Here is a 12,527-nt window from a genome sequence, read left to right as displayed (position 1 = left end):
TCTAATCATTGCATTTAAGTTGTAGAATCAAATATTCCCTGCCCAAAACTAATATCCTGTTTGGTTTTGAGGATAGGATTAAAGAAGAAAGAAATAAAATTTAATTTTTAATTTATGAAAAAAATCAAATGAAGGTATTTTAAAAAGTTGTATAATTTTATTGACTTGATAGAAATTAAAGAGAGATACAAAGAGAAATAGAAATAGAAATAAAACAGTGAGTTTCAATCAGTAACGCCAGAGTTTTGTTTGAATGTTTAGTATACTCATCTTTTTGGGTTAAAGAATATGAATTTTCCAGGAACGTGTCACAGTGCCATTTACCACAATGCAACGGATTCAAAGTATGTAGGTAACCTAACCTTAATAATTAAATGAAAGTTTAAATGTATTACTAATAACAAAGGTTTTTAATTTCAATTTTTTAACAAAATAATTTTGGTGTCAAAAAGTTTAATTTTATTTGTACTCTTTAAAACACTGATATTTAAAGTCAATTAAAAATGCAAGGTATCAATCAAGAAGGTATATAAAAACGTTTTATAACAAACCAAGGGCAGGAAAAACCAATAAAATGCTAGCACATTTTCTTAGTAATGGATAATTGATCCATCTCATATTGGGTGTGTATAGCTTTTACCTGCAATATTTGCCAGACCCTCATACATGACATGTTTTGACCCAGTAATATGGCTTCATTTATGGGAATCGCATATATATACTTGCAAATGTTAATTCTTAAAAGAAAATTCTCTGGGTATAATATAACCGTCATTGTGGATGTGCTGATAACCACAAACTTAACTTCAAGCCAAATTGTTAGATTTAGTTAACGCTATGTATGAACTCCATGTAATTTTTGGATAAGAGTTGTTAGAACCAAAATGGCTTTGCAGAAGTGATTATTTCGATTTTGTTGTTTGAAGCGGGAAAATTGTGTTTGAAACAGAGTATATCAAATAAGGCAGCCGAAAGCACCAAAACTTGCCAAACCAGAGGCCATCACAACAAACCATGAATACATAAGTCTATTTACATCTTAGGATTTGAGTAAAGGAGAAATGACAGCAACATACTCTACTAAGATTCTTCTTTTGACACACCTATTAAGTGAATTTTACATGAATCCTATTAAATACCAGATCTCACTCATGTGGTGGTCTAATGTTCAAACTAAGGAGACTCATTGGAATTTTAACTCAATAAAATGTGCTGAAACACAAAATAAGTGTCAAAAGAATATATCACCAACATTCTATGTGACCTGAATGCGAAACCCTGGCCATGGATTGCTAGCTGAATGCACTATAACAGCAATACAAAGTATTGGATGGATGAATCAGATTCAAAGTCCAAACTCTGAATTTCACCGATAATCTCATGGTTCTCAATAAATTTCAGCTAATTAGAGAAGTTTTACTTTGAGTACTCCATGTAGTAAAATACCATAAGGATTGTAATTCCTACAAACAAATACATTTTCCCTAAAAAGCATCAAGCACCAATTATTTCACTCATCAGCTACATCAAGCACCAATGTTGTCGAAGAAATGAATTCTGATGAAAAGAATTTCATTTAGATTTGAATTTGTCATTTCATCGGATAGCTTAAGATGTTTACATTTAATTAGAAGATGGATCCAACAAATTTTTAATATGACTTCGTACTCTGTCTCTAATGGAAGAAGAAGGAAACTTATCTATGACCTCTCCTCCAAAGGCAAAAATTAGAACTCTTCTAGCAGTGTTTTGGTCGATGCCGCGTGCCTGAAAATACAGAAGCTGACTTTCTTCCAGATCACTTATTGCAGCGCCATGGGAGCACTTCACATCATCCGCAACAATTTGGAGATTTGGTTTAACATTCACAGTCGCACGAGGTTCAAGCAGAAGACTTCTTGTTAACTGACCTGCATCAGTCTGCTGAGCATACCTGCACCAAAATATTGAAAACACATGCCTCTGCTTTATCTACCACGATCAATGCATGGAACCAACTTTTTTCAGTTTCAGAAACCATTTTGTAAAACAATTTCACACTATTTACTAATCAATTTCTCATCTAAAACTGGGAGATACTTTCTCGTTTCTTTTTCCATTGTAGAAATCAACCAGAACCTTAGTCTCTCATTAGATTATACGGAGTGCATTTCATTCACATATTGCAGCACAAGTGTATATACATATACCTATACCTATACATATACATATACATATACATATACATATACATATACATATACATATACATATACATATACATATACATATACATATACATATACATACCTGTTAACCTTAACGTTTCCGTCAAAAACTGCCTGTCCCTGTGAATGAGCAACAATGCACTTGTGAAGTTGTCGAGAATAGCCTCGTGGATGGTCCAATACAAGAGTACTATGCAGGTCCTGCGTTTGATCACCAACAGACAAGTGCAGAGAGGATAACTCGGTGACAGTATCAGGACCCAGTTGCTGAATACGAAGATTGTGCCTCCCCAGTTTTCCTCCGGCGCTTACCTCTGTAAGTTCATAAGCACTAGACGATTCCTGCAAGAAAACAATTGACACAGAAGCCAGAATCTCACAACCCGATCTAGCAAAGTATATAAAGGCAACGGCTTGAGGAATGGAAGGTTGTGACCTGGCGAACGGAGGTCCATTTGATGTGAGCGGCGCGGAGAGACTGTGTCTGGATGTAAGAGTGAGAAAGCTTGGCACCTTCTCCGATGACCGCCTCAAAAGCAGCGTTGCTCCAGTACCGGTCGTTGTCGTTCCCCGGCGCGGAGGAGAAGTCTTCAGTTATGTGGGCACGTGCGCCTTTCTCGAGCACGACGAGGACCCTGGGATTGGAAAGGTACATGGTGTCGGAAGGGTGGGGGGTGGGGGGCTGCGGCGGAGTGTAGTGGAAGTGGATGGGGTCTTGTAGGTGGCAGTTCTCCGGGACGTAGACGAGGGTTAAATCGGGAGCGGCGATTCCGTTGATGGACCAGAAGAGGTCGGCGTCGGGGAAGGTGTGGGGGAGGAATTGGGAGACTTTGTGGAGGAGGGGGGAGGAGGAGAGGGCGGAGAGGGGGCCGACGTAGACGGCGGGAGGGAGGTGGGAAGTGAGGATTTTGACGGCGGAGGGATGGGAGAGGGGGAGGATGCGGGATTGACGGATGAAGGTGAGGTCGGTGAAGCGGAAGGGCTCGTCCCGGCGGGAAGGCCATGCGGTGGAGAGGAGCGATTGGGAGGCGACGTTTCGGAGGTTGTGGAGAGGAAGAGGGGTGGAGGGTGTGGAGGGGATGCTCTCTTCAAGGGTTTCGGCCAGTTCCAGAACGTAGGGGTCTGAGGTGAAGGCCCTGGTAAGGGCTTTGGGTCTCACCAATTTCTTCTGAGAAATCCATGATGATGAAGAAGAAGAAGATGAAAAAGGGATCAAAGAACTCATTGCCGCCGGAGAGAATCCTACACCGTTCATCGTTTCTTCCTCTTACTATCCTCTGCTGAAGCTTTCAACTCAGATAGATACTAACTACAAACTATATATATATTTTTTACCTTATGAATCAACCAGTATATTTCGAAGTAACTCACTCCACCCAACTTCATTTTTCAACTCATGATGGATAATAATAGATAGAAGAAAATTTTTAACATTTGTTAAATATTTTTAATTTAACGTGGAATTGATGAACTTTTTCGTGGATTTGAAGCTGAGAAGTGAAAAATGAGAAGGGAGATTTCAATTTTCAAGCATAGGGAAGAAAACAAAAGGTGAAAAGGATGCAAAAATACACCAACCTTTGTATAATCAAATGATAGGAGCATTGTTAGTGTTATTTGTGTGATTCACTTATGATAATAACCTGAATTAAATTTAACCATACAACTGAGAAGTATTTTGTTTATAGGATGAGAAGACATCTTCAATTTTCTTTTCTAGAAAACTCAAGAGAAATAAATAAAAAAAACTAGAAAAAAAACTAGAATTAAAGGAGAGAAACCTATGATAGCCCAAAATAACTCATGGCACACCTGAAAAATAAATTATAACTCCTCTGATTAAAATAATTAGGAATTTTTTTAAATCTTGTTTTCTTTCATCTTATTCATGTCCTTTTAAATAAGTAAATATCCATATTAAAATCAGATAATATCTAAATATTTAACTACTAAATTATTAAAGTTGAATATATATATATATATATATATATATATATATATATATATATATATATATATATATATATATATATATATATCATTGCTACACACATGAACCAGACCTAGTCTGTCCTAGAAAATCAGTTTTAATAATAAACAATATTTATATACTCAAAAAAGTAAAATAAGATGTATTTATGAGATAAAAAAAAACCAAGTAATGTGTAGTTCACTTGCAACATGTAGAAATTAAAAGCTAAACAATTTTGGTTGTATGGATTGGATGCTTAAGTTGAAAAGAGAGATGCGTAAAAACTAAAGAAGAAGTGAATTTAATTAGACTGTTAACATTTTTAGAATCATTAAAAGGTTTTCAATAATCACCGAATGCATTACCTTTATGACCTGAAATATATCATCTTCCTGAGAAATATTCGTGTGTATATATATATATATGAGAAGTTTAAAACATACTAAAATATATTATTATTTATATTAATATTCATCATCATCATCATCGTCATCATTGATCAAACAACAGATTATCGAAATCCGTAAAATAATTAATGCATCATGAAAGGGGTCTCTCTAATTCTCAGTTAGTCCACACCATGAGATGGTAAATGGTTCTGAAACACGTCGATTCGAGGTTCATCACAAGTCACAACAAACTCATCACCAGGAATGAACTCTTTGAAGCATGCGAGTCTCCCCAGTTCCTCAACTTCCTCAATCACAAGATCCAGTTTTGCAACTGTTTCCACAAGCAAAGATGCAAAGGCAGCAAAAGGAAGAGCCTCAGAGAACTCAAGGCTAGTGATTGCAATTTTACTCAGTTGGGGCCTCAGAGATTTTCGTTCTGATTCCTTTGTCTGTTCAGTGGTAACCCTTTTGTTCTTCCACTCCAGCAATGCCGAAGAGTCCGTTTTAACACTTGAAAGTGAGGTCTTTCCATGTCCAACTTGTTCAGCAGCTATTTTGAACATGTTGCTCGCTTGGTTGTGCCTGTGTTTCGGGCCCAAGAAGAGACGAGGTTGAGATTTTATGGCAGTGTTCAGATCCTGCAGGGCCTCGTGCAGATGATCAGAGAGTATTTCTGGAGAACAATGGCGCCGATTCCTTATGCTGTTCGAAAGTTCTATCAGTACTTTCGATACCTCTGCTGCAAGTCGAATGCAAGGGTCCTTGAACATGGCTCTCACCGATCGTGGTGTCTGAAAACATTTTCAAATGCAAAATTTCAATTGTCTTTTTCAATAAGAGATTTAGAATATAATATAATGTTGATTGAACTTTTTATCAAATGCACCTGAATTTCTGTTCTCAAACAGCCATGCAGGGCCACCACAGTATAACCAAATTGACGCAGAACAGCTCCAACTTTCACATATTGCTGCCATGGAAATCTGTGACAGTACCTAGAGTGCCTTGGCTCCCAACTTGCATGCAGTGCCTGCACAATTCAAAAAAGAACTGAGTGATTCTCTGCATTCAAAGAAAATGAATGTGTTTGAATGAACTGATTTTAATACATGACTCACTCACTGTCTTACCAGTGTTTCATCAATGGATTTTGAATCCAAAACAGCCTTATAACCTTTGTATATTGGATCCTCAGACAATTTTATATCTCCAGATCCTTCTAGCTCTCCATAGAAGTATTCATTCACACAAGCTGCAACGTTTTAATTACCTTCAATGTGTTAATTTCACGAGAAATGAATGGTAAAGAAAATACGTATCACTAACTTTTACCTTTGATTTGATCATATAGCTGAGTAAACTTTTTACTATATGATAAGAAGTAAAATAGAGAACTAAAACTGGTATGTATATGATTTCAAGAATCTCTATATAGCAGGTTATTAACTGTTTTTTCACACATTCAAACATACTTAATCAGAGTAATAATCTTAAACTATGAAACAGAAGATGTGTGCAGATACAGTAAAAATGATCAAATCCAGATACTATTTCTCTTAAGTCTGATGAGTAGTATTAGAAATTTGTGTACCTTCTATAGATTTGGCAAGGCCTTCAAGCTTGTAAACAGTGGAATTATGGAGGTCTTCTCCAGACCAATTTGGAAATACCAGTAGACTCATGAGAAGGCAAACAGCACAGCCTATGGCAATGGTGTATACACGCTCATGTGCAATCTTCAACACATTATCAACCCGGTAACTTGACACAGCAATAAGGTTGAAAGTCAAGAGAAATATAACTATACCATAGTCATAATTCTTCTTGATATACGGAATAAACCTGATATAAGTAGCTAGAGCTCCTGCAATAACAGTATTAACTTTTAGTCATCATCACAGGCTCATTTTATGCTAATGATCATTTTTCTCACTCCATTAAAAAAACCCAAGAATGAAGTGAATTAACCAGAATGTTAACACTGGTAGAATCATTAAAATAACCCTTTTGATCAGGAACATCAATTTCAAGTTCTATGCACCTATAAGAAAAACTGCAGCTCCGATGATGATAGCTTGAGAGGCTCTGGCACATGCATTTGCAATATACCCAACAATAAATGCCAATAATCCTGCTAACAGTGTTCCCAATCCTCTGTTGAGTCCTTTGCACAAAGTTGCCCCTGGAACCAGACAAAGATGTTAAGGTCATCCAAAACATTTCATGCAGCAAGCAAGGGCCTTTTATTGTACATAAGAAAGTACCAAGTAATGAGAGTAGTTAATTTTGGTCACAAAAATCTGATATTTAAGAGAATTACTTGCCTGCTGTGAATTCCAACACAACCACCACAGTCATGACAGCCCAAATAGCACTCTGTCCAATGGTCTTGTAAAATGGCTCCAACAAGTACAACAGAGAAACCAGAGTGAGGGACAAGCCAACTTTGAATGCATGGATCAACCTTCTTGGATCTTCACGCCCCACCCTCCATGTAGTTTGCCATGCCTTAGTGGGAATTCTCGTTACCCTCTCACCAAAAACATGCACACGTTTCTTCCAGTTACCATTCATTATGCAACTATCATTTTCAACCATTTGCATTTCCTGGCCAGCATAAACTTTGGGAACCATTATCAAGTTATAGCGTGAGACGACACTATAGTAGAGACCGTGACAACGTAGAAATGCAACAAGTTTGGCTTCTGAGGAGGTGTTTCATATTGCAGTAGCCATAACACAAGAAATAGTTTTATAAAAGGGAAAAAGAACTGATATTTTTGTCATTTTGTGGGTTAATGGGGAGTCTAGATGCATGAAAGAGAAACCCCAAGTTTGTCCATGAAGCAAGTGTGAACTTTATAAGGAGGGTGAAAGGTGGAAGCTGGCAATGTCATTTCTACCTTCACGTGTAATCCATTAAAGTGGCAATGCTTTAAACTGAGTATCTCTCTCAAGTCTTAAAAAGTTGAAAAAGAGAAGAGAACTCCAATTACACAGGTACTATTTTTTGTGGTGACTGGTTCCCTGTTACCTTGATGATTATATTTTTATGGTGGTCAATATTGTGAGGGAACATGTAAGCCATTAAAATTCGGCAGAGAATGCTTCGAATTTTCTCCACCACAACATGTAAATTATATGTAGAAATACTTGAATTTGATGCTGAATATGGTGAAGGTGACAAGTTGCACCGACCAAGTTACGTACATAAAAGTACTATGCAGAAATTAAGTGCCGGTGCAATATTTGTTTGCAAATCCCAGTTTAAACTGTCTGCTTCTTCTGGTTGACCTAACTCTAACTCATTGAGGTTGTAACTGAGTCACATTTGCAAAGCAAGAAGCTGCTAGTGCATGTAATTCTTCATTGAATCATTTAACATCACGTAGTTAGATGTTGTTAATTTGAAATCAGAACTCAGGTATAGATTGATCAAGAATCTAAGCACGTTACAGATCTTGAATTACCTAATAATTTTTGGTTGATAGTTTAATTTCATTGGCATTAAAGAGTGCTGCTGCCAGCTGCAATATGGCACTGTGCAAATGATAGAGTGATTGTGGCATTCAAAGGTGTTGTTGACTCCTTGAGCTTCACGGGAATGCAACCAATAATAGCCATAACATGGTATGAATATATTTGATATTTAAGGTAGCTTTTTTGAATGTAAATGTAGTCCTCAAACAGCTGGGGTAACTTGATTTTGTTTCTTTTTCTTTTGTTTTGTTATATTAGTAAGCGGTTCTCTCGTGCATTTCCAACTTCTTCATGACTCCATCCGTTGGAAGCTTGAGATTTCAACATCTGCCTCCATAAACCAATTGCCATCTGTATTCTTCAATTTTCTCCAACATGTTAGGAGAGGGATAGGTCCGATTCTTTCATTTTGGTGTGGAAATTTTTTTTATCCAAAATGAGATCATCCTTGCGTACTATTACATAAGTCAACAAAAGTTTAAGCCTCACACAAACCTATCTCGTTTATATTGTCAGGCCTTGTATAAGAATAAAAACTCAAACTCTTTGTTTTGAAAAAAATGTTAAAAATAACTGAGTGTAAATCTATATTTCATGAATTTGATAAAATTAAATATCATATAAAAAGAAGAAAAAATAGATTAGTAACGGTATAGAATACATTTGACTTAATTATCCTATAATCAAACATTTCCGATTCATTTAATTTTTAAACCTCTTAAACGTTTAAGTAAAACATCAAATTCCATTAGTTTGTACTATTTTGTTTTAGGCTTATCAACCAGTTTTAGGCTTATTAACCACAAATATGCCATTTTATTGAATTTTGCACAAATTTTAAAAAGATTTAGGATACAGCAAATCACAGAGCGTGGCCTGAGAAAAATAAACGAGAGGTAAAATACCGTGCACCCTTGGTGTGTTTTCTAAATACTGCTTATTTCTTAGTCTCGTGCCCAGTAACCATGCAATACAGAATACGTATCAAGGAATCGAAAGACCGAACAGTATTTGATGGCAAATTAACATTTGTTGCGTTAATTCAAAAGTCTTTACTCATATTCAATTATTTATGTTATAATCCTTGATTAGTAGTGCCTTCAAAACACTTCTTTTCCTATTTTCCTATTTCTTATTTTCTAGCTAATAACAGATACTCAGAACAAAGCTTTTAATAAACTATTCTTGATCATGTTCACGCCCCACCGCAAAGACTACGAACTTCCCCCAAATGTACGAATTCTCTGTTCGATTGGAACCCAGCAGCATGGACAAACAGCTTTGCCATTTCTCCCATACTCTTCACTGCAACTGGCACACATAACTTGGTGTGCACATGGCAAGAAAACTACGGAAACCTGATCTTTTCCACATATAACGCATTCTCTATCAGTATTACCGGCGGCTTCTTTTCCAGAAAAATCCGGCACGTTATCTAATTCTTGCAGAAGCTTAGCAATTATCTCTGTGTGGGGCTCTGCATCCTCAGACTCGCTTGTAGGCAAAATAGCCGACTGTGCAGATGCTTTAAGACACGAAATCTCCTGCTCCAGTCTTAAAAGATCGTCCTTGCGACGCTGGAAATCTATCTCCATCTTCAGGCTTAAAGCCTTAAGGTTTCTTTTTCTATTAGCCTCAGCTGCTTCCATAGAACGGCGTTCCTCTTCAATCAGTGCTAAGGCTTCCTCCTTAGCCTTTAACTCTTCACCCCTCATGACCTGTCATAAGGAATTATTACGCAGAATAAAGGATTGAAGACAAGCATATGTTCTGATACACAAATAGTTTAATTATAAAGTAAGTTCGGGAAAAGAGGACTACCGAGCAGAAAATTAAGAAAGCACTAGAGAAAAACTGCCATTTTCATGGAAAAGAGGTTGAATGGTTAGAAAGTTGCATTGAGTGCATTCAATGCGGACAAAACTGTATCAATACTAATCGGTCAGAATGCAAAGAACTGAAGAAAATTTAGGCATATCCATGACAAATATTCATATGATTCACTTTCTAGATTACGAATAAGAAGACACAACGCGTGTGTGATCATCATAGACTAAAAGACATTAATTCTTCACACATCCGTCAACAGGCATATATACACATATACACACGGCTATACCTGATAATTTGGAGCCCTTTTCTTAATTAACGTGAGCAAATCAAGAATATTAGTATAATTGATAAATTCATTCAAGAGAAATCACTTCAATTTTGGCTGATTTAAAATAAAAATAACAGACAAAGCATATAATCCAAAAAACACCATGCATGTGTATATACATTTATACACATCCCAAGAAGCATATGCACACGCAATGTACGAGAGGAATTCAAAGCACCCTGTTGAGATTGTAGGTGCCGTTCTGTGCCTTGCCCAAATATCCAAGTCAGATACGTGTCTCATTGAACAAAGCTCCTCTTTTTTGCTTTTGATGATTCAATGTACATACACTGTTCTGTTACAAGCACAGACATCCTAATGTAATGGACAAAAAAAAAAAACCACGACAATTTTATGGTAAATACTACACCAAACCAGTAATATACAAACGCAAACTCAATCAACATTAGACAAGTGTCAAAATCACTTAACAAACTCCAAATTCAGGTTAGATACATTCAATGGTTCATCTGAAAATAGTTCAAAGCCATTATGCAGAAAATGTAGATTTCAAAATCGTATGAGCAAACCTCAGCTTCTTTTGCACGTTGTTTAATCTGAGCCAACTCTTCCTGTATCTCCAAAATCTTCTGCTTTTCATCTGAAATATCCTGTTTTATCTTCGCTTCCTGTTTTTCCCAAGCCAGAAGCTTCTTTAAGCACTTCTTCTCCCTTTTTGCAATTTGCAAGCAGCTTGCGACATACTCTGATGCACTTAGTTTACATGCTTCTAACTCTGCTTTGATTTCAGCTTTTTCCGTCTCAAGTTTCCCAACTCCTGCAGTTGCTAGATCCATTTGACCACAAGCCTTTCTCAAGGCCTCCTCCATTTCTAAGAGTCTCACCATGGTAGGGTCCTCAAGCTCCTCATCTGCCTCTTTCCCCTTCTTCAGTCTTTGATTCTCCTCTCTTTCTATCCTGAATGTTTTCAGCTCAATTAGGTAGCTGTTTAGCTTTCTTGCGGCTTGGATTGCCTTCTCATGTGCCCAATCTTTCCGCTCCTTGACCTGTTTCTCAAGATCCTTTATCTGATGCACTAGAGTGACTATCACCGAATGCTTCTCATCTTCTGCCACAAACTCCAAGTTCTCATCAATATTTAGATCATGAAATTTACTCAGCACCGACTTCAAGTCATCATGGCCATTCATATTGAGAGAATCACCAGGCAGATCACCAAGGACTGCAGACACAGAAGCAGATGAAGAGTCCAATTTCGTAACAGTCTTAACGGCAGGAAATTTTCCTTCATTTGACTGCACATGTTTTGAGTTGGCCCTGTATCCATCAGCAAACGCTACAACATTGCTTTTCAACGAACAAATCATGGCAGGAGTAAGATCAAATTTTTTCGGGAATTCAATGTCTCTCTGTAAACGTAAAGTCATCTCCTTACCACAAAAGAACCCTTTCAAAGGAATATCTGAGCCTCCCTCTTTTCTAAATCCCCCTTCCTCGTTCTCAAGCTCGGTTAACGGAGGAGGACACATGCTTACAAAAGGAACATGGATGGTAATTGCCTTTAACACATTGTAATCGCTCATGAGGAGACACCACATAGCATCACCCTTGCCTAACTCGAGTCTCACTTCTTGCAACAAAGACACAAGATTCATCAGAGTGTGCTCCTCTAGCTTCTTCAAATCAGAGAACGCAGGCTTCAACTCATACATGTCCAAGCTCCCCTTTTCTAAACAAGACAAGGTGTTGTGCAGAAGGTCTGTCGCCAAATCGTTGGCGCCATAACAATAAACATTGTACAGAATCGCTTTCACTGCAATATCCTCGTTGTGCCCCAAAGCAACAAGCTTTGACACAGTATCGTTGTATATAATTTCCATGCGTTTTAATGAAATGTCTTTCAATTGAACCTCATTGCACAAAAACCAATTGGATGAGTCAACATTAGGGTTTGAATCAGAAATGGGACCCTTGACGTCATAGTATTTATAGGGCACCATCCATCCATTGTCCGAATTGGAAGATGAGTCTTTCATCCAAATTGCTTTCCAATTATCTTGATTGTTTGTGTTCTTCACACTGAAACCCATATTATTATCATAATTTTGTGAATGTGAAGTAATTCAACACAACGAGATAAAGACGAAATGAAAATAAAAATGAAAAGGAATAAGAATAGTAACACTCACACGGGACTATCGGAGAGAATATTATCACTGTAATTCATTGCCCTCTTCTATATGTCCCGTTGAAGATAGAAGAGAGCAATGAAAATCTGAGTGCCGAGTTCAGCTTGTATCAGTTCTATCACTCAAGTTCAGTGAAGTTCAGTGAAGCTCAATGCCACCGCAAAT

The 12,527-nt window shown here is 37.2% G+C and overlaps 3 protein-coding genes across 3 annotated transcripts; all 3 read right to left on the bottom strand.

Annotated features, from left to right (window-relative positions):
- Positions 1 to 1,555: 1,555 nt before the first annotated feature.
- ABCI7 (non-intrinsic ABC protein 6) lies at positions 1,556 to 3,523 on the bottom strand. Its single transcript, XM_028058998.2, has 3 exons — positions 2,644 to 3,523; positions 2,290 to 2,549; positions 1,556 to 1,933 (listed from the first exon to the last, which is right to left on the bottom strand). Exons 1-3 carry the CDS (start codon positions 3,460 to 3,462, stop codon positions 1,624 to 1,626), a joined length of 1,389 nt encoding a protein of 462 aa, XP_027914799.1. The 5' UTR covers positions 3,463 to 3,523; the 3' UTR covers positions 1,556 to 1,623.
- Positions 3,524 to 4,619: 1,096 nt separating this feature from the next.
- Positions 4,620 to 7,403, bottom strand: LOC114173215 (aluminum-activated malate transporter 12-like). Its single transcript, XM_028057475.2, has 6 exons — positions 6,896 to 7,403; positions 6,613 to 6,753; positions 6,163 to 6,435; positions 5,702 to 5,823; positions 5,458 to 5,601; positions 4,620 to 5,362 (listed from the first exon to the last, which is right to left on the bottom strand). Exons 1-6 carry the CDS (start codon positions 7,203 to 7,205, stop codon positions 4,748 to 4,750), a joined length of 1,605 nt encoding a protein of 534 aa, XP_027913276.1. The 5' UTR covers positions 7,206 to 7,403; the 3' UTR covers positions 4,620 to 4,747.
- A 1,658-nt stretch (positions 7,404 to 9,061) lies between these two features.
- LOC114169258 (MND1-interacting protein 1-like) lies at positions 9,062 to 12,517 on the bottom strand. The gene is made up of 3 exons (XM_028054326.2): positions 12,363 to 12,517; positions 10,743 to 12,252; positions 9,062 to 9,769 (listed from the first exon to the last, which is right to left on the bottom strand). Exons 1-3 carry the CDS (start codon positions 12,398 to 12,400, stop codon positions 9,266 to 9,268), a joined length of 2,052 nt encoding a protein of 683 aa, XP_027910127.1. The 5' UTR covers positions 12,401 to 12,517; the 3' UTR covers positions 9,062 to 9,265.
- Positions 12,518 to 12,527: the final 10 nt, after the last annotated feature.

This window comes from Vigna unguiculata, chromosome 2 (assembly GCF_037176805.1).
Source record: "Vigna unguiculata cultivar grain cowpea cultivar isolate G323 ecotype 2 chromosome 2, ASM3717680v1, whole genome shotgun sequence".
Taxonomy (NCBI): domain Eukaryota; kingdom Viridiplantae; phylum Streptophyta; class Magnoliopsida; order Fabales; family Fabaceae; genus Vigna; species Vigna unguiculata.
Note: the sequence above shows the minus strand (reverse complement) of the source record. Positions and strands in the feature narration are given on the sequence as shown.